The sequence below is a fragment of the Gigantopelta aegis genome, chromosome 3 (assembly GCF_016097555.1).
Source record: "Gigantopelta aegis isolate Gae_Host chromosome 3, Gae_host_genome, whole genome shotgun sequence".
Lineage (NCBI taxonomy): Eukaryota > Metazoa > Mollusca > Gastropoda > Neomphalida > Peltospiridae > Gigantopelta > Gigantopelta aegis.
Window position 1 is genome coordinate 62,817,805 of NC_054701.1, and position 27,843 is coordinate 62,845,647.

General features: G+C 36.8%; 1 protein-coding gene across 5 annotated transcripts in view; it reads right to left on the reverse strand.

Moving 5' to 3' along the window:
* LOC121368403 (putative transporter SVOPL) overlaps positions 1–24,361 on the reverse strand; it is a 39,191-nt gene extending 14,830 nt beyond the window's left edge. Inside the window, exons 1-5 of one of the 5 annotated variants that reach the window (XM_041493112.1) lie at positions 24,302–24,361; positions 10,797–10,999; positions 7,856–8,026; positions 3,584–3,708; positions 1,202–1,265 (exon numbers count right to left, since the gene is read on the reverse strand). In XM_041493112.1, the coding sequence (XP_041349046.1) occupies positions 1,202–1,265; positions 3,584–3,708; positions 7,856–8,026; positions 10,797–10,934 (498 nt within the window). In that variant the 5' untranslated portion in view covers positions 10,935–10,999; positions 24,302–24,361. The other 4 variants (XM_041493110.1, XM_041493113.1, XM_041493109.1 and 1 more) reach the window with 4 other exon arrangements.
* Between the last annotated feature and the right edge of the window lie 3,482 nt (positions 24,362–27,843).

Sequence of the window (27,843 nt, forward strand, 5' to 3'; positions counted from 1 at the left end):
TATCTTGATGGTGAGACATTTTTCCCAGGCATAATTTCAACCAACAGTCTTGGTTGGAGAGACAAGGCCTGGGATGTGGAGATGGACAGCGAAAGAAGTTCATTCAAAGATAGGAGTTGTTGCCATATTGGGAAGAAATGAGATGGAATTCAAATGAGAAAAATGAAATGAGGCAGTGGAATAAAAAAAACCCACAACCCTCCCCACCCCCCAAAAAAAAAATCATATTAATCTCAGATCGTGATATGTCAAGCTTGTTGGTCCGGTCCCTTTAACATCAACATAATGAAGTGTCAGTAATCGCCGTTAATAGTATCCTGATAGCCAAGGATACCAAATTTTTATAATACCAGACTTTAATAACTCTGAATCCCACCAGGATACGATATAATACTAAAGTTTCAGGTGGAAAAGTTTGATTTGTTTAACAACACCACTAGAGCTCACTTATTTAATAATCATCGGCTGTTGAATGTTAAACATTTGGTAATTCTGACATGAAAACCCACTACATTTTTTCACTAGCAGCAAGGGATCTTTTATATATACTTTTCCATAGACAGGAAAGCACATACAAGTACCACAGCCTTTGAACAGTTGTGGTGCACTGGTTGGAATGAGAATAAAACAATCAGTTGAATGGATTCACCGAGGTGGTTCGATCCTGTGATGCAAGCACCTCAAGCGAGTGCTCAACCAACTGAGTTGAATCGCACTTCTAAATTCTCAGGTGGAAACAGATTTTGAAAAGTTAGTATCCTAATGGAATACTGACACAACATTTTAATCTCAAACACCGAGTGTGATTCTATATAAATTGTTAAAGTTAAAGTTTGTTTTGTTTAATAGACACCACTAGAGCACATTGATTTATTAATCAAACATTTGGTAATTTAGAAATATAGTCTTAGAGATCAAACCTGCTACATTTTTCCATTAGTAGCAAGGGATATTTTATATGCACCATCCCACAGACAGGATAGTAAAAACCATGCATGGCCTTTGATATACCAGTCATGGTGCACTGGCTGGAACAATAAATAGCCCAACGGTGATCGATCCTAGACCGGATACGCATCAAGCAAGAGCTTTACCACTGGGCTACATCCTGTCCCGATATAAACTGTGAAACATTGAATTTAATAAGCAAAGGAGGATCCAAGAGAAGAATGAAAAGTTAAGTTTTAAAAAATACACAAACCTGAGAAAATATGAGAACTTTTGCCCGGTTTTTGGATGGTAAGTACTCTGCCAACAGAGTGAAACTGAAAAAAAGGTAAAAGTTCATTCTGAAACATGCTCACAAATAACAAAAAGTCAGGAAACATTTTGTTTTCAAAATCTTGATTAGTGATATTGTTTAATGTTTTAAAATTGTGTAGTGATCTGTGAAACTTGTGTAGCGAATTGCGATGCAAAATGTTCCCTGAAAATAGACCATTAAGTAGTTAATGAAACACAATTATAATGTCTGTATGTTTTCAATGTTTGTCTGGTTGTTAATCTAAGGTTTGTAGAAGCTCATACTGGATCTTATCTCATAAAATATGGGGTGGTTAAATTGAAAATCATATTGGATACACAGACATGGATATTCTGAGTGAGAACATGTAGATAAAGTGTGACTTTAATTGTTAAAAGGCTCTGTTACTTAGCTACAAAGATACTCTGGGTTGGAGTCAACATTTTGGTAATGAATGGATGGATGGACGGACGGACGGACGGACGGATGGACAGACGAATATGAACGAACGAACGAATGAATGGATGGATGATTGTTTAACGACACCCAAGCACAAAAATACATCGGCTATTGGGTGTGACAAAAGGTAAGACATTTGGATACAACAGCAAAACTCAAAGTCAACCTCTATGTGACATTTGATAAAGTTAAACACCACTAGAGTACATTTATTTATTAATTATCAGCTATTGGATGTCAAACATTTAGTAATTTTGACTCGTAAATGTCAGAGGAAACCTCAGGGGTGCAGAAAGTATTCGCACACTCGCCAAATCCGAGTAAAAATTCTGACAGATGATCTAACTTTTTCTGATTGATTTTATTATAATTGTTTTTGTTGTTTTTTTATTATTATTATTATTATTTTTTTTGCATTGAATCCGTGACTCCGCATCAGCCATGACATAATTCCAAACCATTCAAACAATGGTTCAGAATGATGACAAAATACACAACAATAAATGCATCACATTGCCAATACACGGCAACAGATGACTTTGGAGTTCAACTGCACAAGCATAACATTCCGAGAACAGGTTAAACTTATAACGAAAATGGAACCATGCAAAAAACGGACCTAAACGACAATGGAATCAACTTGGACAAAACAGAACCTAGTGTTGGCTGACACGGCATCACAATCTATGGATATATGATTAAAACCGAACAAAAACAAATGTATGGCTAAAACGGTATCATTACAAGTTGTGAAGATGATATCTTCATTAAAACTACAGCTATGTTAATCATTTATGATTTTGTTTTATTGGTATGCCTATATAGGGGAGATAGAAGTATTAACAGCTAGCTAGAAGTCAGTGAAATATAATCAATTTCACCAATACAATGAAATGCCATTACAGCTTTAAAAAAAAAAAAAATGGTTCCATTTCAACAGCGTTCCGAGTTAGCCTAATTCCCAGAAAACAGGGCCTGCCAAAGGTCAGTAGTTCCTAAAAATGATGTGTTTATGTTGAAAATATGTTGACGGTATGTTTTTAATAGATTCTTCTATTAAATACTTGTGGGATGTCACTTGAATTTTGTAAATCTGTATGAAAGAAATGTGAATAACGTAGTCTTGATCAGAATATTTCAACATGTATTGATTTGTCAATCAACGTTTGGGGTTTGATTTGGTTCGTTTGCCACGTGGTGTTGATAACTTACAAAGTGTCCTTAATGTTTTTAAATATATATAAATTAATATATACATATATATTAAAATATTGCTAAACAAAAGTATATTTTCTATAGGCTTGCAGACTAGTAGAAATTCTGGCGGGCTAGTGAAATATTTTTCATTTCTGCACCCCTGAACCTGCTACATTTTTCCATTAGCAGGAAGGGATCTTTTATATGCACTTTCCCAGACAGGACAGCATATACCATAGCCTTTAATATACCAGTTGTGGTGAATTTGTCATGAATGCTGGCGATAAATATCTTCAGTGACCTTTTTGGGTTTTTTTACAGAAATGTAAAGCAATTGCACAATTCAAAAAGGGATGTACACCTCCCACACCCCTTCCCCATTGGTTCACTACCGTCAATATTTGGTGGTGTTGTGGTTAAGTCATTGGACATAAGGCTGTTAGGTACAGGGTACGCAACCCGGTATCGCTTCCCACCCAGAGTGAGTTTTAATGACCCAATGGGTAGTTGTAGACCACTACACCCTCTTCTCTCTCACTAACCACTAACAACTAACCTACTGACCTGGACAGACAGCCCAGGTAGCTGAGGTGTGTGCCCAGGACACCATGCTTGAACCTTAATTGGACATAAGCACGAAAATAATTTAAAAGAAAGGAAGAATGTAGCAGAATTAGGACTTACCCTTGTGGACTGCCACCCATCCCCACTCCAACCATTCCACGCAGGATAAGAATCCAGATATAGTTGGGAGAGGCTGCGGTGAGCAATCCGAAATACCCAATACATAGTGTTACATTAACCAGTGTCTGAAAAATAAAGACAAAACATTGAAATTATTTTCAGAGAACATTTTGTTCAGTATAGCATCATGTCTTGTCATGCAAGTGGGGCAGGACGTAACCCAGTGATAAAGCGCACATCTGATGCACGGTCAGTCTAGGGACGATCCCCGTTGGTGGGCCCATTGGACTATTTCTCGTTCCAGCTAGTACACCAAAACTGGTATATCAAAGGCTGTGGTATATGCTATCCTGTCTGTGGGATGGTGCATATAAAAGATCCCTTGCTACTATTGAAAAATGTGGCAGGTTTCTTCTCTATGCTATATGTCAAAATTACAAAAATGTTGACATTCAATAGCTGAAGATTAATAAATCAATGTGCTCTAGTGGTATCGTCAAACAAAACAAACTTCATTTTGTTTCAGAGATGGCACAATTCTGTAACATTAATTACTATCTGCTAATAAATTTTTAAACTGCTAGCAAAAGTTGCTAATCAAAATTTTTAAAAGAAAAATGTTTCCTGATTTTGAAATGGATATAATTGTTACATACACTGTTCCAAATTACTATTTTTAGAGGCGAGAAACAGTTATTTAGAAAAAAACAATGATATCTCGATGATGATGTTGCTGTTGTAAGTTTGAAATATTGTAACATTCTAGATAAACAAATATACCTATCTTGTTGCGAGGGGGAGGGGGGCATTTTTTTTTTTTTTTAAATTGCAATAGCGAGTTTTCAAACTTTGACCTGTTGGTTAGTGTTAGGTGGTAAAAAAAATCTGTTTAATATATTGCAGACCTTTCACGTAATGAGCTTGATAGTAGACCTACTTTTCATTTTTGTTGTTTAAAACTTTTTGTCGCATGCAAAATGCCAGTCAATTAATGAACACTGCAGACATCATCCATGCAGACCGGCCTCGGTGGCGTCGTTGTTAGGCCATCGGTCTACAAGCTGGTAGGTACTGGATTCGGATCCCAGTCGAGGCATGGGATTTTTAATCCAGATACTGACTCCAAACCCTGAGTGAGTGCTCCGCAAGGCTCAATGGGTAGGTGTAAACCACTTGCACTGACCAGTGATCCATAACTGGTTCAACAAAGGCCATGGTTTGTGCTATCCTGCCTGTGGGAAGCGCAAATAAAAGATCCCTTGCTGCTAATCGGAAAGAGTAGCCTATGTAGTGGCAACAGCAGGTTTCCTCTCAAAATTTGTGTGGTCCTTAACCATATGTCTGACGCCATATAACCGTAAAATAAAATGTGTTGAGTGCGTCGTTAAATAAAACATTCCTTTCTTTCTTTCTTTTATCCATGCAGTCTTGATATTCCAGTAATCACATGGCAAGGATGGTACATGCTTGCAACACCTTGAATTGGCTGACTGATACCAACCAACCAAAAGTCTCTATATCCACTGAAGGTTCTGGTACGTCCATCCTGATCATCACCTCTGACAAATGTTGCTCGTATCGATCGGAGAAAGGAAGGAAATGTTTTATTTAACGACAAACTCAACACATTTTATTTATGGTTATATGGCGTCAGACATATGGTTAAGGACGACACAGATATTAAGAGAAAAAAAAGAAAGAAAGAAATGCCTTATTTAACGACGCACTCAACACATTTTATTTATGGTTACATGGTGTCAGACATATGGTTAAGGACCACACATATATTAAGAGAGGGAACCCGCTGTCACCACTTTATGGGCTACTCTTTTCGATTAGCAGCAAAGGATCTTTTATATGCATCCTCCCACAGACAGGATAGCACATACCACAGCCTTTGATATACAAGTCGTGGTGCACTGGCTGGAGCGAGAAATAGCCCAATGGGCCCACCGACGGGGATCGATCCCAGACCGACCACGCATCGAGCGAGCACTTTGCCACTGGCCTACATCCCGCCCCTTCATATCCATTGGGACAGAATGACTGATAATTAATAGTCACAACTTATCCACTGCAGTCTAGTTACTGTAGACATGAGTGGGTAATTAATCAATGCTCTTTTAACCACCATGACAATACACACCTTTGAACTCTAGCGTATATTACTGGTACATGCATAATAATAATAAGTTCCTTTATATAGCGCTAAACTCCACACTATAATGTATGCTTAAAGTGTATTACATAATTAAAATGACATGGTTAAAACAATAATACAGTAAAACATGGCATGATACAATAAAATATTTCAATTTCACATTTGTTGTATACTCAATTCAACATAAACATTATTTTGTGTCTTTTATTTTCTGATTTATTTTTCTCCAGTCAGTCATCTGTTGATACACTGTAATTTGTAAATCCTGTATTGTGTGACTTGCATTGATAACAGCAGCTGTTGTGGATGCTAACACTTTCAAGTGGATTTAATGATTTATACTTGGCAATATTGGTTAGAATCACTAAGTAATCTAAGTTGTAATAATAAATTGGTTTTATGTTTCAGTCTGAAATAACAAAAAAAAAAGAGTTAGTTACAGCTAGTCTACAAATATCATTAGACAATTGGTCTCTAATGGTCAAAATATATATATAGGCCTATACACAGAATCTTGTTGGATCAAACTAGGAAGGGTCGAAAACACCGCAATGCTCGAACCAAAAACAAAGTCCCGAGTTACACTGACATGATGTTTACCTAATGGTTAGGTCGAACTACCCGATGGGTTGAACACTTTCTTGATTACTGAAAGGGTTCGAGCCAACAGGATTCAACTGTGTGTATATATGTATATATATATTAATAGTTTTGGGTTGGGTGGGGCTTTTAGGTGTTAAATGACAACGAAGTACCAGTTTGGATGAGATAAACACACTGACAACCAGCAGATTTCACCAACCACAGAGCTGTCAGCATCAGTTACACTCTATAATAACATTATCTGACTGAGTTTTGTGAGGCACTGTGCTCCGTAAATGCAGCCATATACATATATACTAGTAACAAGAAATTAAGGGCCACATGGACACTGCGTCTGTGGATTGAAAAGGCTCTTGCAGTTAATGGATGATGGTACGGCTCATTTACAGGCATCTCGCTACTTGTCTCATGGATTAATTTGCTATCAGTCAGACAAGGCAAGGCTTGACCACAGTCCAGAATGCTCAGTTTATGTTTTAGTGGCATGCTTTTCCGAAGCCAGATTGCAAAAACATTTATACCTTCCCAACCCTAATCAAACATGGAAAGTGTTAACATAAAAAAGGAGTTTTCTAGCATGTGCCCTGCTTAGTCAGCAAAAAAGGCTTTACAAAGTCAAACAATCTTGGATTTTTTATCCATTTGCTATTCACTTTCTACAGGCAACCAAACAAGCTGTGAGTAAAAGGCTCATGTATATGCCATCTGAAATATGCTTTATTCAAGTCTGTAACCTACTTTTCATTACCTATCACCACCCCTGATTTTTTGTTGAATTATGCTTTATTCAAGTCTGTAACCTACTTTTCATTACCTATCACCACCCCTGATTTTTTGTTGAATTATGCTTTATTCAAGTCTGTAACCTACTTTTCATTACCTATCACCACCCCTGATTTTTTGTTGAATTATGCTTTATTCAAGTCTGTAACCTACTTTTCATTACCTATCACCACCCCTGATTTTTTGTTGAATTATGCTTTATTCAAGTCTGTAACCTACTTTTCATAACCTATCACCACCCCTGATTTTTTGTTGAATTATGCTTTATTCAAGTCTGTAACCTACTTTTCATTACCTATCACCACCCCTGATTTTTTGTTGAATTTTCTTTTTAAAAAAGGTAAAATTTCATACTGGCCCTTAACTTGTTGTGACTAGTATAGGTATTGTGAACAATCCGTGTTCTACATAGAAACATATAATCCATGAGCCAGATGGGTCGGTCGGTACCATCTGAGGGGACGAATGCTCATAGTGATTTTTGTCAAGGCCTACATCCCTAGCGATGGAAAATTTATGATAGCATGGCAGGACTCACAGCTTTCTGTGTGTATCTACCTGTTTTGTGACCTTACCCCCATTTTCACGACAGTTATATGTTTACAGAATGGTTAAAGGGTGACTATATTAAAAGCATTATAAAATATTTGTCAGGGCATTTAAGAATACAAAATGTAGAGGATTGGGAGATAATAGATTGGAGATATATACTATGTCATACTTACACTTTTACGTCCTATCTTGTCCCCTACGATTCCCCAGATCGGTGCAAAGGTACCCATTCCGCAGAAGACAACTGTGGTAATGAGTGCCACCTGGAAGTCTGTGAGACCAAATGAACATCTCAGAACTGGAGACAATACTGCAAGTAACAGCATTTCCAAAGCATCTGCTGCCTGAAACAGTTGGAAATGCAATAAAGGTTTAGTGTACATAATTTAACTCTCAGCTTCCCATTGTTTGCTACATTGTAACCTGCCTCTTTGCAAATAAAATATTTTATATTTTAGTTACCTTTAGGGATGGGTATGATGGGAATTTTTGTATCGTGATATCTCATATCTCATATAAAAAAATATGCATGATATAACATATTATTTCCACCACATACTGTTAACCTGTTTAAAGGGCACAGGCACTTGACACAGTTTAGTATACATGAATAAAATTCAAAATGTGTTGTATATCGGTAAATTTGATATATTTCCACAATATTTTGCTCATACTCTATTCATACATGACAAATGTATTGCCACTTAACGTGTATTGACATATACCAAAAATTTCGATCCCTACTATAAAATGGATATATAGTAGGGATCGAAATTTTTGGTACATGTATATATCAATACACGTTCAGGGGCAATACATTTGTCATGTATGAATAGAGTATGAGCAAAATATTGTAGAAATATATCAAATTTACCTCTAGACCTACTAATCTGTGTCAAGTGCCTGTGTTAAAGGGTGGCAAGTAACAAAATAAAGAAAATACATGATACAAATTGAAAATTTATCATTCACAACATGAAATATATGGATTACTGTTATCAGTCCAATGACAATGAAGATACGCCACTGAAAACATCCTAGATCGATGCAGTCGACAGAAACCACCCACCATAAAACTAGCTAAGCTGCCTTACTGTTATCAGTCCACTGACAATGAAGATACGCCACTGAAAACATCCTAGACCGATGCAGTCGACAGAAACCACCCACCATAAAACTAGCTAAGCTGCCTTACCGTTATAAGTCCACTGACAATGAAGATACGCCACTGAAAACATCCTAGACCGATGCAGTCGACAGAAACCACCCACCATAAAACTAGCTAAGCTGCCTTACCATTATAAGTCCACTGACAATGAAGATACGCCACTGAAAACATCCTAGACCGATGCAGTCGACAGAAACCACCCACCATAAAACTAGCTAAGCTGCCTTACCGTTATCAGTCCACTGACAATGAAGATACGCCACTGAAAACATCCTAGACTGATGCATTCAACAGGAACCACCCACAATAAAACTAGCTAAGTTAGCTTACCGTTATCAGTCCACTGACAATGAAGATACGCCACTGAAAACACCCTAGACCAATGCAGTCGACAGAAACCACCCACCATAAAACTAGCTAAGTTAGCTTACCGTTATCAGTCCACTGACAATGAAGATACGCCACTGAAAACATCCTAGACCAATGCAGTCCACAGAAACCACCCACCATAAAACTAGCTAAGCTGCCTTACCATTATCAGTCCACTGACAATGAAGATACACCACTGAAAACATCCTAGACCGATGCAGTCGACAGAAACCACCCATCATAAAACTAGCTAAGTTAGCTTACCGTTATCAGTCCACTGACAATGAAGATACGCCACTGAAAACATCTTAGACCAATGCAGTCCACAGAAACCATCCACCATAAAACTAGCTAAGCTGCCTTACCATTATCAGTCCACTGACAATGAAGATACACCACTGAAAACATCCTAGACCGATGCAGTCGACAGAAACCACCCACCATAAAACTAGCTAAGCTGCCTTACCGTTATAAGTCCACTGACAATGAAGATACGCCACTGAAAACATCCTAGACCGATGCAGTCGACAGAAACCACCCACCATAAAACTAGCTAAGCTGCCTTACCGTTATCAGTCCACTGACAATGAAGATACGCCACTGAAAACATCCTAGACTGATGCAGTCGACAGAAACCACCCACAATAAAACTAGCTAAGTTAGCTTACCGTTATCAGTCCACTGACAATGAAGATACGCCACTGAAAACACCCTAGACCAATGCAGTCGACAGAAACCACCCACCATAAAACTAGCTAAGTTAGCTTACCGTTATCAGTCCACTGACAATGAAGATACGCCACTGAAAACATCCTAGACCAATGCAGTCCACAGAAACCACCCACCATAAAACTAGCTAAGCTGCCTTACCGTTATCAGTCCACTGACAATGAAGATACGCCACTGAAAACATCCTAGACCGATGCAGTCCACAGAAACCATCCACCATAAAACTAGCTAAGCTGCCTTACCATTATCAGTCCACTGACAATGAAGATACACCACTGAAAACATCCTAGACCGATGCAGTCGACAGAAACCACCCACCATAAAACTAGCTAAGCTGCCTTACCATTATCAGTCCACTGACAATGAAGATACACCACTGAAAACATCCTAGACCGATGCAGTCGACAGAAACCACCCACCATAAAACTAGCTAAGCTGCCTTACCATTATCAGTCCACTGACAATGAAGATACGCCACTGAAAACATCCTAGACCGATGCAGTCGACAGAAACCACCCATCATAAAACTAGCTAAGTTAGCTTACCGTTATCAGTCCACTGACAATGAAGATACGCCACTGAAAACATCCTAGACCAATGCAGTCGACAGAAACCACCCACCATAAAACTAGCTAAGCTGCCTTACCGTTATCAGTCCACTGACAATGAAGATACGCCACTGAAAACATCCTAGACCGATGCAGTCGACAAAAACCACCCACCATAAAACTGACTAAGTTAGCTTACCATTATCAGTCCACTGACAATGAAGATACGCCATTGAAAACATCCTAGACCGATGCAGTTGACAGAAACCACCCACCATAAAACTAGCTAAGCTGCCTTACCGTTATCAGTCCACTGACAATGAAGATACGCCACTGAAAACATCCTAGACCAATGCAGTCCACAGCCTCCTCCACTGTGAACGTCTTGTCACTGTCCGCGTGGTCGGGATCCCCATCGGTGTACCGCATCTTCTGCATGTACGCGATATCCTCATCGGATTCACCGTCCGAATGCACCACGTACAACGCCTTGTCCAACGGGGCTGGATAAAAAATAATTAAAACACATACAACACCTTGTTCAACAGGGCTGGATAAAAAATAATTAAAACACATACAACACCTTGTCCAACGGGGCTGAATAAAAAATAATTAAAACACATACAACACCTTGTCCAAGGGGGCTGGATGAAAAATAATTAAAACACATAAAACACCTTGTCCAATAGTATTGAAAGGAAGATATGGCCTGGACAAGGATTTCTTTTAGTAATAGTAGTAATGTGTGAAAAGTAGGTCGCAATGACCTACTTATGGTATGCAACATACCATCCTCCTAAATTGTACTAAATTGCACGCAAGGTTCAATGATCCCAATTTAATTGATAAAATATAAGGAAAATATAGTCTGGATAAGGATTTCCTTTAATGTGCTGTAATGCATGAACAGTAGGTCGCAGTGACCTATTTATGGTATGTGTGTGTGCGAGGGGGGGGGGGGGAGGCAGGAGAGGATGTGGCCCAGTCGTAAAGTGCATGCCCTATGTGTGGTTGGTTTAGGATTAATCCACGTCGGTGGGCCCATGGGCTATTTCATGTTCCAAATGGAGGCAAGTCCTAGTGCACTACTAGGACTTGCCTCCATTTTGAACAAGGTTGTATAACACACACATACAACAGCTGTATAATTATTGTACACACGTGTCCTGTAATGACCTTGCTTGAAACTCAGAACAAAATCAATGGCATGAGTGATAACAGACAGCATGTGGATACGTTGCTGTTGAATAAATTACTTAATCTGTATGTGTTGGTGTGATGCATTCATTGCTTCTATGATAGGTTAAAACATTACATATATTTAAAATGAATGAATGTTTAATGATAGCACAGCACAGTGCATATATACATTTTTTTAAATAATATGAATAAAATAATAATATGAATAACATTAATGATAACACAGGGCATAAAATTTGGCATGAATGATTTTGTCCTTCGTCTGTCGGTATGCAAAACCAATATCAACATAAACAACAGATCGTTCGTGCAAAAGCTGTAATCGTTCGTCAGAAAATCTTTAAAAAATATATATCACTCTTTTTGGATGAAAATAAGCCTACAGTGCTGGTGTGAGAAAGATACAATGTATCCGTTTGAAATCAGCATCCCAGTCAATTGATACAAAGTCGGCATTTTGTAGGCACCGCGGTGATACGAAGTCAGCATTTTGTAGGCACCGCAGTGATACGAAGTCGGCATTTTGTAGGCACCGCGGTGATACGAAGTCGGCATTTTGTAGGCACCGCGGTGATACGAAGTCAGCGCAGTCTTTAGAAGTTTCAAAAAAGTTTAGTAACATAGATGCACGTTCCGTTTGATCATTTAGCTATGTGCACAAAATCATATGCTGTTCAGAAATTAAAGTGACTGTCCTGAGTTTCAGTCATAGTTCCACCAACCCCCCCTCCCCCACCCCCAGCAATATAAAGATATCATACTTTTTCTTTATTGTTTAAACAGTATTTCATGTAAAACACTACATGCATAAAAACATTCGGGATTTCCTATGACTTAAATTATTTCAAATTTCATTTGGCAGTTGGAAGAAAAATAAATTGCAGTACCAGTACATAAAATTTGGCACGGGCGATTTTGTCATTCGTCTGTAGTTTGTGCAAAAGCTGTAATCACTCATCAGAAAATAAAAACAAACATGTGTTGGCTAATATCATCAATGTTTTGGAAAATTGAATGCAATGGGAAATCCCTGACCTAGATGTACGTTATAATATTATGTTCTAAACAGCTTTTTCTCCATCATTCAACATGTTCAGCTATTTCCTTCACGACCACCGTCTACTTTCATTATAAAATGCTACTTGCGTTAGCAGGCCACCGGCATATTTACAAGTTATGGAAATTTTCTGAAATTCTCAGTCCTGACATCACGATATTCGGTGTTTGAAGCACGTCACGGAACATTTATGGGTAGTTTCTAAGAATATTATATTATATACCGATGTAATTTAATGACACTGATGAAAACAAAATATGATAACCAAATGTATAGACGGGTGTCATGAAAATTTCTCTCGACACTATTCCAAGCAAATCGGAATGGAATAAGTCGGCCAATTTTGGATTCTCCACGGAGTTTGACATTTGTACAGCGTCTTTCACACTGAATTGGGTCTATTAATAGCAAAAGTAATGGGTCCATGACAGGTATGCATTTCAACAGCTTCCTCTGAATGTGCACCTATGTTAAGCCCTATGACCTGACCTGACTAGACCTGACCTGACCAGTCTACTTGTAAAGTGGTTAAGCCTTCTGACCACTAGTACATGAAAGTTCTGGATTCGCATCTGGGTACCAGCTAGCACCAGTCCAACCAGTGCCATATGACTGGTATGTGCTGTCCTGTCTATGGGTCTGAACCCACACCTCCAGCCTATGACCATGTTCATAAGCAAACAAAGTTTTGTTTAAAGGGACATTCCTGAGTTTGGTGCAATTTTTAAGATGTTATCGATTAAAGGGAATTTTTAATGACTGTAATTACATATCAAATATATTTTTCTGTATAATATATTAGTGGCTGTATATTAAACCTGTTTCCAATCATTCTAATATTTGTACTAGGTTAAATTTAATTTTATTTCCTAAAATATTTTTTGGAGTTTGGGCTTCCTACAAAATTAAGACAACCAGAAACACATTGAATATACAGACACTGTACAAGAAAATATATTTAATATGTAAGTTTAATCGAAGAAATATTTTATTAGTCTGAAACATCTTACAATGCAGCAAACTCAGGAATGTCCCTTTAACTTTTACCAAGGCTCTGGTTTATCTTGCCAGAACAGGGGAGGGGTGTATCCCAGTGGTAATGCATTCGCTTGAATCCCAGACAGTCTGGGATCGATCCCCGTCGATGGGTTCATTGGGCTATTTCGTGTTCCAGCCAGTGCACCACAACTAGTATATCAAAAGCTGTGGTATGTGCTGTCCTGTCTGTGGAATAGTGCCTATAAAATATCCCTTACTACTAATGGAAAAATTTAACAAGTTTGGTTTTGAGAGAATTCCAATTTACTGATGGTCCAGTTTTGAGAAGTTTTACTGTATATTATAATAATCATTTTATTGCTGGACCAATGTACAACAAACCAACCACTGAATTCGTGACAGGTATGGGGCAGGACATAGCCCAGTGGTAAAGTGCTCGCTTGATGCACAGTCAGTTTGGGACCGATCCCCATCAATGGGTCCGTTGGGCTATTTCTCATTCCAGCCAGTGCACCACAACTGGTATATCAAAAGCCGTGGTATGTGCTATCCTGTCTGTGGGATAGTGTATATAAAAGATCCCTTACTACTAATAAAAAAATGTAGCAGGTTTTCTTTCTAAGACTATGTTAGAATTATCAAATTCTTAACATCCAATAGCCAATGATTAATAAATCAATGTGCTCTAGTGGTGTCATTAAACAAAACAAACTTTCAACTTTATCAAGCCAGAACAGTGAAAACTTTCACTGAAGAAAATCAACTAAATATGCTCAAATGGCCTTCACAATATCCTGTCATAAACAACATTGAAAACACAGAGTTGCAGTTGAAAAGAACTCAACATCAATACTACTTACCAGCTGTTCAACCCACGCTACCTGACAACAACATCAATACTAGGTATTCAGTAACCTTACACAACAATCCTTTGAGCAAGTCATAACGATAATATGGTCACAAAATATTAAAGATAACTTTCCTTTTTGTTCAGTTTGAAAATGTCATTTTTACACCCAGGTCACTGCCCGGTCAGTGTCATGGGAATATGTACAAACAATTGTCACAGCTCAAGGAACAAAGTTAATATTCCAGCAATTATTTGAATCATATTTTAACAGAAAAACAGAAGAGAAAAAAGAAGGAAAAGAAAAAGAAGACCACACATTTTTCACCATAAAATCCAACCATAAATGGAATCAGCTAAGTTACACTTGATTCTATGGTTAAATTTATATGTTAGATTTTTTTTTTTTTACATGACATTGTATCAAAGTCTAGGCTCGAAATTCATTCTATGCTTCTCATGTTTTAAGCTGAAAGCAGATTCTAGACAATGAGAAGTGGTTCTAGACCAGTTATACTGATATAAACTTTACTCTAATTTTATATAGAGAATAACTAGTTAATGACGTGCGAAGGTAAGAATGGGAATTTCTCATTCGGCCTGAACAGAAAAAAGTCGACATCATACGTCATTAACTAGTTATTATCTTTATCCTGCAGACCATAAAAATTAAAGGGAAAAGCTATTATTTCTTTTATTTAAGCTATAATGTACATTGTACGATGACCTATAGAGATCAAATGAGCGATTTTGTAATGCTGCTATGCATGTGACGTCACACGAGTGATGTCAAAAGTCATAATCTGTTAGTATAGGTTTACAACTTTGCTTTAATCAGCCATCATGATTGGCCAATAGAAACAGTCGTCGCAGGATAAATAGAATTAAACTAATCATGTTTTTTTTTTTTTTTTTTTTTTTTTACAATCTCTAATTTATTACTAGTCGCCCAAATGTCAACATAGTTTGCTCTAATTTCTTAATCTCAGTAACTGTACAAGACATCAAAATGGAAAGCAAAAGCTGTTTGAGAAATTAATTATCAGAAAACATTGTGTATTTTGAGTGACAATTTGCTATTGCTGTTAACTTCAAGTCTTGAATAGCATTTACCATACACACACATATATATATATATATATATATATATATATATATATATATATATATATGATATACAAATATTTAAAATACATGGCTATCTAGTAGGAATGGGTATTATGAAATTTTTTGTATCAGGATATGGGTTCCCTGTAACAAGGTACATATCGAAATTTATTATCCAGATGGTTCAACATAACCGAGTTAATAATAATCATACGAAGCACATGTGTAATAGCAAGTGTGATGACGTAATTTTGGAAAGCGATGTCATAACATGACGTTGGTTTCTCCAGTCCTAGTTCAGACTTTGCATGTGAAATATGACATCATTTCATCGTCTTCTTCTAGTTGTGGTTGGAACATTTTGAAACGGTCCTTGTTATTCATAAAAAATAACAATAATAATATAGATAATAAAGAAATTATTACACTTGAGTGTGTCGTACTGATTTTATGAAATGAGTGGCATGAGTTTTGTATTGCCCGAGCAAGAGCAAGGGTAATACATAAATCCTGCCACTCGTTTCGTAAAATCAGTACGACACACAAGCTCGTATAATAATCTCTATATATTATTTACAGTAGCATCAAGTGATTTTGAAGACTTGTAATTGCAACAAAATAAAGAAAATATTTGACACAAGTTGAAGTTTATTATTTGAAAAATGAAATATATGGATCACTTCAGTGCACTATAGCTTATTTAACAAGCGTTCTGAGAGCTAGTACTGCTGAAAACATACCTTGTACATATGTCACTTAACAGGCACAAACTATTTTTGTATGTCCTAAGCTCAAGGGACATAACTGTGATTTTTGTTTTAATCACCATCAAAGTCAAACTTCTGTAACAGTACATAATAAAGCTTTCCACTAAAATTTCAGCTTAATATATTGAGGCATTACAAAAACAAAAGTCCAGATATCAAAATTTAATTTCTCCTAAGTTCAAGGGCCATAACTCTGTAAAAAATGGGTAAAACCATAGAAATCAAACTTGATCTGTAAAATGATGTTATAGCTATATATAAAAAATTCAGTTCAATAGCTTGATGTATTGTGGAAAAAAAACACATAAAAAATATGTGGCACAGACAGACAGACACTATTTCAACTTGTTGACTGATGAACTAATTATGTATTCATATCAAATCAAATGAACACATAAATATACCTATATATTATTATACATTTGGCATTGCATACTTATGATCTATACATGTTCATTCATTACCATCTGCATATTATATATATTTATCATTCTTACCACTATTTTAACTTATTGATGAATTATTTATTCATATCGAATGAAATGAACACATATAAATATATACATAAACATTTGACACTGCATATTTACGACAATATATGTTCACTCTTATCACGAAGTGCATTTTACCATATATACATTTGTTGTACATATAGTTATCATTCTTACAGACACACAGACAGACACAGACAGACAGACAGACAGACCTTTTCTTCTTTCACATCTATGAAGTTATGAACACAATTTATGAAACTGGTTGATTCTAAGAGATTAGGGTTTCCAACTGACATCGTACTTGAAATACAGAAATTATTAAGAATATCAGTTCAGGCAGTGTGTATTGTAATATGTAGGCCTATAATTTACCATTTAATTGAATCATAATATACTGGTGTACCGATAATACAACAATTCCTATAATTTAGGGAAAGTTAAATATGTGACTAAGAAATAAATACCTGCCATGAATTCAGTGGTTTGTTTGATATAAATTGGCCCAGCAATAAAATGATTATTATAACATACAGTGAAACTTCTCAAAACTGGACCCTCAGCTTATTTCATGGCCCCATGTTTTATTCATCTTTAATCAGTGAACTGAAAGTAACCCCTGAAGACCATAAACACCTCAACTCTGAATACTGAACCAATTATCCCGTCCCCATTGTGTATTTTTAATACAAATTTAACCTCTGACCACCGAACAATAAACACACTTTGAAGGACTTTTGCCTGTCTTGATCATGCCAATCAGTTGTCAGAGTCGTGCCCTTACTAACCATGCACACAGGAAGATATACACATGGTCAATGTTGCATATCTAGGTTGTGTTTTGGCATTTGTCTAACAATACTTATCAAATGAAAATCCCTTAAAGTTCAGTTAATAACTTTTATGTCTTTAATAGAAATAAATGTGTGCACTGTGTGAGAATAATGTTATCACCTCTTCCCAATAAAATTGTTGCTATTTGTATCTCCTACTATCTGATAATTTTACAGAAGCAGACCTCGAAGTTTAAGTGGAGCCATCACTCTCGCTCCCCATCACTCCCCTGAGACTAGTTCAAGGAGAGTAATTCTTAGCTCCCCTTAGGACATGAATTTATATGGTATCAGTGTGGTAATATTTTTTTAAAGGGACTATCCTGAGTTTGCTGCTATTGCAAAATGTTTCTGACTAACACAGTCTTTTTAACGACTACAATTACATATTAAATATATTTTCTTGTTTAGAATACAACAATTGTTTGTTTTATTTATTGTTTATAATACAATAATTTACAATTTTATTTCTTTATATATGAATAATACAAAGAACATGGCACATTTTAAAACATAAGTAAGAATATACCAGTGTCGATATATCCAATGTGTTTGTGGTTGTGTGCTATATATTGTAATAGTCATTTTTATTTAACTTCGTAAAAAGAAATTTCATACATACAAAATTACTGGAAGGTGGTAAAGTCATATTTGGGCTCCTACAAACATTAGAACGACAACAAATACCTTGTGTATACAGACACTGGTATTCTAAACAAGAAAACGGGCCAAATTTATGAAGCAATATATGTTAACTCTGTCATGAACTGCATTTGACCATATATACATTTGTTGTTGATGAATTACTCATTCATACGAAATTAAATGACCACATATAAAATATATACATATGGCATTACCTACTTACGACAATACACGTTCACACCGCTACCAACTCCATGCTACTGGTATATATATACATGTAGTTAGCATTCTTACCTCTACTTCAACTTGTTGATGAATTACTCATTCATAGGACACCAAATGAGAAACTTGTGCATTCATATGAAACCAAATATATGACTGGCAAATGAACTATATAATTGAGAGTGAGAAAAATGTCATTCAGTAAGGCGATGTATCAGAAATACCGCCCAGCCGTATATGACACAGCTGGCTGTATGTGTTTAGCTATCGTATATGACACAGCTGGTAGTATGTGTTTAGCTATTGACGCAGTGAAGGGTAACAAAGAGGTAATATTGTATTAACTATATATGCTAGGGTTATACCAGTGTATGCATAGAGAATGGGTGTTTCCGTCTGCCAAGTTTCAACTGGCAATACATGTACAGTGAATCACACTCAAACAATCACAATCAGTGCCCCACTACTGCTATATCAAAGGCTGTGGTATGTGATATCCTGTTTGTTGGAAAGTGAATATAAATGGATGTTTTTATGTGCCAACTTTCTAAAATTGGTAATATAGACAATCCCACTCAAACGGTCATAATCACTTCTGCTATATCAAAGGCTGTGGTATGTGCTATCCTGTTTGTTGGAAAGTGAATATTAAAACAAGTTTATTACTAATGGAAAAATATAGTGGGTTTACTCTGAAGATGAAGATGTAAAACAATGGTTGTGGTATGTGCTGTCCTGACTGTGGGAATGTGCATGTAAAAGATCCTTTGCTACCAATGGAAAAAGGTAACAGGTTTAATTACTCTGAAGATGTGTCAGAATTATCAAATGAAATAAATCAGTGTGCTCTAGTGGTGTTATTAAAACAAAGTTTACTTTACTTTCTTCTGCAGATTATGAGTCAGAATTATCAAATGTTTCACAGTTAATAGCCAACAATTAATTAATCTATATACATAGTTGTATTATTAAACACATGGGTTTTTTATAAAGAATTAATGTACAATTCATTATATTGTATGTGTAATGGCTGTTTGAAGTACCATAAATATTTCTCAAAATGTTAATACAAGAGAATGTTTCTGAAATGAATTCAATATATATATATACTCTGTCAAAAAAGAAACGCATCGGTGATAGGGAAAGAAAAAAAAGTGTTTGATTTTACAAAATATTGTTTTTTTACAATGTTGCTGAATGACCATGTTTGTTAATGTTCCTGGAATGGGACAGCATGTCCAAATGCACCCTAAAACAAATTTAATGCATGTTGTGGCACGTTGTGCGACAATTGCAGGAAATCGGCGTGAAATGATCAGATTTTGGCGAATGCACTTGAAACTCGGGGAAAAGATTGGGGTAGTGATGGGTATTTAAAGCTGCAATACTCGCAATGAAAGTAAAGTTTGTTTTATTTAACGACGCCGCTAGAGCACATTGATTTTTTATCTTATCATCGGCTATTGGACGTCAAACATATGGTCATTCTGACACTGTTTTTAGAGGAAACCCGCTGTCGCCACATAGGCTACTCTTTTTACGACAGGCAGCAAGGGATCTTTTATTTGCGCTTCCCACAGGCAGGATAGCACAAACCATGGCCTTTGTTGAACCAGTTATGGATCACTGGTCAGTGCAAGTGGTTTACACCTACCCATTGAGCCTTGCGGAGCACTCACTCAGGGTTTGGAATCGGTATCTCGATTAAAAATCCCATGCCTCGACTGGGATCCGAACCCAGTACCTACCAGCCTGTAGACCGATGGCCTGCCATGACGCCGGTTACTCGCAATGATGCCTCATTTCCATTTCAACGTAGATGAGTTACAAGATGCCAAGACTAAGTCTGCCGAATCTAAACATTGCAATAGGCAGCCTCCAGTTAGGTGAATCATAGTCAGCAGTCGTACACCACATGAACGTTCATCAAAGCACCATTTCAAGTCTCTGGGACAGTTTCAATCAGCTGAAGACCAGCCCAGAAGTGGAAGACCTCACATAACAACTGCAGCACAAGATTGCTACATCCGGGTTCTGCACTTGCGTCACCGAACTGCCACAGCAATGAACACTGCTGGACACATACCTGGTTTGAGAAGGGTGTCTGCACAAACCATTCGGAACCAACTTTGAGAAGCTGGTTTACAGGCTAGGAGAACGTATGTTGACCCCGTCCTGCGACGCCAACATCGACATTTACGTGTTCGCTGGTGCACGAATGTACAGGGGTGGAACTTGGGAAACTGGTGGTGAGTATGGTTCAGCAACGAGTCATGTTTCCTTCTACAGCGACATGATGGACGACAACATGTTTACAGATGCCACAATGAACATTCTGCCAACAATTGGGTCGCCCAAGTTAACAGATTCGGTGGAGGGAGTGTCATGATGTGGGGAGCCATCTCATACACTGGCAGAAGTGAATTTGTGTTCATACAAGGCAACCTGACAGCTGTACGCTACCAGGATGAAATTCTTCAATGTCACATGCTTCCCATTTTGGATCAATAGAGAAAACTCTTTCAGCAGGACAATGCCAGGTTGCATACGGCACATGTAACAATGGATTTCTTACAGAATGAGAACATTAATGTGCTACCATGGCCATCAAGATCACCAGATATCAACCCCATTGAACATCTATGACACGAACTGGACAGACGTATACACCAGCATGACCCCAGAACCTCAGACGCTTCCGCAACTGTCACATGCACTGCAGGAAGAATGGGCTAGGATTCCACGTGCCCAGATTCAGACACTCATTCAGTCTATGCCAAGGAGATGTGCAGTGATTGCTGCTGCTGGTGGCCACATAAGGTACTGATTTCATAGCCCTCGTGCGACGCTGTTTGGTGACGAAAACGCCTCCAATGCCGTCAGTCCATAGCAAGAACATTGTCACATACTCATGTCAAATTTGACTGTGATACAATCATAAATAACGAAATTATGCCACTTTGCATTATAGAGATAATTCCATGACTATTTCGCCTATGCGTTTCTTTTTTGACAGAGTATATATATATGTCTATAATGCTTACTATACCATAAACCACTTTTCAAACATTTTAAAGCATATTCAGTTACATAATATACATGTACCAAATTATTCAGATCAAATGTGACATGATGACTATATAATAATAGCTGGTTGAATAAGGAAGGAAGGATATATGGCGTTGGACATATGGTTAAGGACCACACAGATATTGAGAGAGGAAATCCGCTGTCACCACATCATGGGCTATTCTTTTCAGTTAGCAGCAAGGGATCTTTTTATGCACCATCATACAGCTAGACAGGGTAGTACATACCACGGTCTTTGATATGCCAGTCGTGGTGCATTGGCTGGAATGGGAAATAGCCCAATGGGCCCCACCAATGGGAATCGATCCTAGACCGACCTCGCATCAAGCGAGGGCTTTACCACTGGGCTACATTCTGCCCCTTGGTTGAATAAAGTAATTTTTCAAGGCAAATTCATTGTATATACCCCAGTAATTGTTTGTTCAACCATATAGATGACTACTAGCTGTGTGTCTCTAATAAGTGGATTTGTGGTGTTATACATGTATGGGCCCGTGCTTATAAAACTTCTACAACTTTAATAAAAAATTATAAAAAAAAAATAAAAAATTAATTTAACAACGCACTCAACACATTTTATTTACGGTTATATGGCGTCAGACATATGGTTAAGGACCACACAGATTTTGAGAGGAAACCTGCTGTCACCACTACATGAGCTACTCTTTCCGATTAGCAACAAGGGATCTTTTAGCACAAACCATGGCCTTTTTTTAACCAGTTATGGATCACTGGTCGGTGCAAGTGGTTTACACTTACCCACTGAGCCTTGCAGAGCACTCACTCAGGGTTTTAAGTCAGTATCTGGATTAAAAATCCAATGCCTCAATTGGGATCCGAACCCAGTACCTACCAGCCTGTAGACCGATGGCCTAAACACGACGCCACCGAGGCCGGTAGACTTTAAGAAGTCCAGACTTTAATGTAATGCTATTTGAATGGCGTTGCCATGACGTTAAAGTCTGGACTTTATTAAAGTCTAGACTTTAAGGTTTATTTAAGCATGGGGCATGATGTATATACACTGATAGTCAGCACTAACTTATTAATCAATGCATCATTGACTTTTCTTTTTCTTTCTTTTTTTACGTGGAAGCAAGGGACGGGACGCAGTCCAGTGGTAAAGCACATGCCTGATGTGCGGTTGGTCTAGGATCGATCCTCGTCGGTGGGCCCATTGGGCTATTTCTCGTTCCAGCCAGTGCATTAGGACTGGTATATATCAAAGGCTGTGGTATGTGCTATTCTGTCTGAGGGATTGTGCATATAAAAGATCCCTTGCTACTAATGGAAAATGTAACAGGTTTCCTCTCTCTGACTGTGTCAAAACGACCATATGTTTGACATCCAATAGCCGATGATTAATAAATCAATGTGCTCTAGTGGTGTCATTAAACAAAAACTTCTTCTTCTTCATGAGAGCAAAAGCTCTGCAGGAATGTTAGTTTTAATTTACTTTACAGTCACATTTATACAATTACCGGTACCTTAATGTGTGTCCTGTTTGTGATATAACAAATTGCTTGTGACAGAACATTTCAATTTATAATCTGTTTGTGTTATAATGTTGATCTTTCTACACAAAAATAAGTAGATAAATTATTTTATATAACAAGATAAGTAAAAATATAAGTCATGGGCATCACCAGGAATTTTTAAAAGGAGTTCATTTTTGTAATGCACTAGTACATTTTATGGATAATATTATATTTGTTCAAAGCCAAAAGAACTGCAAAAAAAGACAGATAATTACCAAAATAGGGCACATGTACTAACTGTATTAGTTATTTAAAAACAAATTATATCCTTTCAGGGGCTGATCCCGAATTTTGTAAAAAGGGGACAACTAAATTCTAAAAAGCACAATTTGAGACTGTCAAAGGCAAATGAGGCAAAGGGAACATGATTTGTAATGGGGTTCGGGGGCATGCTCCCCAGAACATTTTGAAATAACGATGTTCAGAGATGCATTTTTAGGGCAATTTAGTGATGTATATTGAGGGATGATTATTTGTTTTTATAAGTCATTAAAAATGACACTTCAAATGAGGGGGTAGGGGAGTCATGGCTCTGTATCCACCAATACCTTTCAAAAATTTCTCACCACTATATGTAACAGGGCTCGAAACTTGCCAAAAAATATGGTGGCCCAAAAAATAATAATGGATGTTGGCAAATTAAGGTAAGAGAACCATGAACCATGAGCAAGATTTTAATGTGGAATAAATATTATTTTTATTATTTTTCATGGCTAGCTCTAGGTGAGCAAAACAATTCTCCAATTATCTTTAAATATGCAAAATCCACTGTCATTTTTCAATAAAATATCAATTATTACATGAATATTTTTTGCCAAATCAAAACAAAATTCGCCAGTTGTTCCTGAAATTCACAATTGGCGAATTTAGCGAGTGGCAGGACTAGACCTTTTTTTAAATATTTAAGTCGCCCAAACGGGTCATTGGTCGCATTTGGTGACCTGGCCATAGGCCGTTTCGAGCCCTGATGTAAACTGACATGCAATAAAGCAGAATGGACTCTACTCACCATCATCAAATTCCTCTGTGAAATCAGACTGCAGCTTCGTATAGGCCACACCCACATTTTTCCCATTCCTCTCCATTTCAACTGCAGTGAAAAAGATCAACATGTAAGCAAATCAGTCAAACTTCAAACGTGGACCCTTCTCTACACTGGAATTCCCTCGAACAAGACGATCTATCTGCAGGTCTCCGAGAATTGAAAATATGCGTGACCTATTTATTGGTTATACAGAAATAGATCCAGGTAACCCATTTCATTTTTTTGTAACTTGTTATATTCAAGTAAATCGTGATCCAAATTCGCACAAACTAAAAATAGGTTATGCAAAATTAGATTCACACGAGCAATACGTTCTTGCAATTATCAGAGACCTGATCTCTCCCTCTTATGAAATGAGAACAGAACAGAACCTCTCTAAAGCAGATACTTCTAATATTTGACTTGTTACTTGGTCGCATAGGTGTTCAGTTAAGAGAGGTTTAACTACACAGCTTTAAAGGGACATTCCTGAGTTTCCGACTGAAACGATTAAACTTGCATATTAAATATATTTTCTTGTTTATAATATCAGTGTCTTTATATTCAATGTGTTTCTGGTTGTCTCAATATTTGTAAGAAGCCCAAACTGGGTTTTGTCTTCAAATAATTTCAAATGTACGAAAAAACTATATTTTAGGATATAAGATGAAATTTAACCTAGTACATACATTACAATGATCAGAAACATGTTTAATATACACCCACTAATATTTTATGTAGAAAAATATATTTGATATGTAATTACAATCGTTAAAAAGTATCTGTTAGTCGATAACATCTTAAAAAGTGCAGCAAACTCAGGAATGTTCCATTAAGTGAGTGAGAAAAAACAGAAGAAAAAGTCAATTTTGTGAATCATACAATCAAGTTTGTGACTTCATTTACAAAGCAAAATGGTAGCGAGTTATTGCTCATTATGGGATTGATCCCCATCGGTGTGCCCATTGGGCTATTTCTCGCTCTACCCAGTGCACCATGACTGGTACACCAAAGGCCATGGTATGTGCTATCCTTCCAGTGGGGTGGTTCATATAAATGATCCCTTGCTACTAATGGAAAAATGTAGCAAGTTTCCTCTAAAAGACTATATGTCAAAAATTACCAAAAGTTTGACATTCAACAGTCGATGATTAATAAATCAATGTGCTCTAGTGGTGTCATTAAACAAAACAAACTTTATTGCTCATTGGATCAAATCTCCTCAGCAGACCCATGTCCTCCCCCCCCCCCCCCCCCCCCCCCCCCCACCCCATCCCAACCGGTACACCATGACTTGTAGATCAAAGGCTGTTGTAAGTGTTGATCAGTCTGTGGGAAAGTCCATATAATTATTTTTAAATTCGTTGCTACTAATGGAAAAGTGTAGGGGGTTTCCTTGGAAGACTATGTCATCATACTATGTGCTAGAATTACAAAACGTTTGACATCCTATAGCCGATGATTACATTAATGTGCTAATATTCATTTTAGACATCCAATAGCCGATGATTACATTAATGTGCTAATATTCATTTCAGACATCCAATAGCAGATGATTAAATTAATGTGCTAATATTCATTTTAGACATCCAATAGCAGATGATTACATTAATGTGCTAATATTCATTTTAGACATCCAATAGCAGATGATTACATTAATGTGCTAATATTCATTTTAGACATCCAATAGCAGATGATTACATTAATGTGCTAATATTCATTTTAGACATCCAATAGCAGATGATTAAATTTTCATTTTAGAACATTTAGAACATCATTTCTGTGGACATATGTTATAAAAAATAGAAATGGATACCTAAATTTATTTTTGCCTATGAAGCATGATACTGCATTAGATATCCAGAACTAGCTCTGGGTAAGCAAAACAATTCACCAATTTTCTTTAAATATACAAAATCCACTGTTATTTTTCAATAAAATATCAATTATTACATGAAATGTTTTTGCCAAATCAAATCCTGAAATTCATAATTGTCGAATTTGGCGAGTGACAGAGCTAGCCCTGGATATTTTAACCTACCGCAATGATAACCTGGGAAGTTAAGAAAATGGCCACAACAAAATAACATGCTCTGGAAAAATAAGTCTCCACAGCATTTAATGAATAAAATGGAGTTTAATCTGTCATTATTCTAAAAGCTAAATAATTAAGAAAAGTGGTATAGCAAAATGAATGTCGCGGAAAATTAAAAACACTGCAGTAATCTCCATGACATTGCCGATTTCTGTGATTAATCGCCAGGGTTGCCATTATTATGTCTCACATATATGGTTTTTTGACATTCGATTTGACAGAAAGTGAGGAAATCTGTTGCTGCCTAACGAGAAAGCAGCAAAATGTCTGGTTTAAGGGATATCTGGTTTAAAGAGGTTCTGGTAGTGAGTTCCCTAGAAATTAGGCACGGCATGGTAGACCAAACACTTTTGGGGCATTTTCACCATTTTCGGAGCACTTGTTTTTCCTTAAAAATATACAAAAATTAATTAAAATAAACATTAATGTAATTTATGTGCTTGCTTTAACAAATGAATGGCAAAAAACATAAAAGGCATATTTTATTAATTAATAATACCTTTTTCTGGTGTTTTATAAAAGCAATTTTATCCTCAATTACTGAAAAAGGCTTGTTTAACATCAGGGCAGAATGGTGCTGATTAACACAAGATGGTGTTAGACTATTGAGGCATGGTGCTGCACCATGCTAAAACAAGCTAGGGAAACCACTATTCTGGTCTGTAATGATATTTAAAAAGGGACCATGAAAAATGTCAGATTTTTAGAGAATTCTGGTTTATGTCCAATTTTTAGAGGTTTCATTGTATTTGTACAAGAGTAATCAGACAAGTCCCAGAAATGTTTTATACAAAGCTGTAATGTGACTGCAAAAGTGGCCCTTTTGGGTGAATAATTTTTACTTTTGATTTTGTTACTGCAACCAGTATTTAGCTACTATCTTTGATTTTGTTTCTGAAAATGTATTTTCTATTCTATCTACCGGTAGTTCAAGAGTTGTTGCAAAAATTATATATAAACAACTATTCTCTCTCTCCCGACACACACAGTCATGTATTATTGGTAGGTTATCGGAGGGGTTTTTTTGTTGTTGTTTTTTGATAAAGTTGTTATTGGGGTTTTATGTGTCGTCCCCCACCCCCACCACCACTCACTTCCACTAAAAATGTCCAAAATTGGATCATTGGAGAATACAATCACTTTTATGTCTATCTTGGTCTACATATGGTGGCACTTGCTATAATTATCATGTGTGAACCAGTTTCGATGAGCATAAGCATTAGATTCTAAAGAATATCAATATTTATAAACACAGTTGTTATCCAAATAGCTACCTTTTAATTTGTATTTCTACGCTTCAAATGAGCACTAAACTGGCCACTATGTAGCAAAGTTTACTGCATGTGCGTTAAAACATGTGACTTCAAAAGCAGTACAGCTGAGAACAGACAAAAAATAGTTTTTAAAATAAAGTTCTCTTTTAAATGAGTCT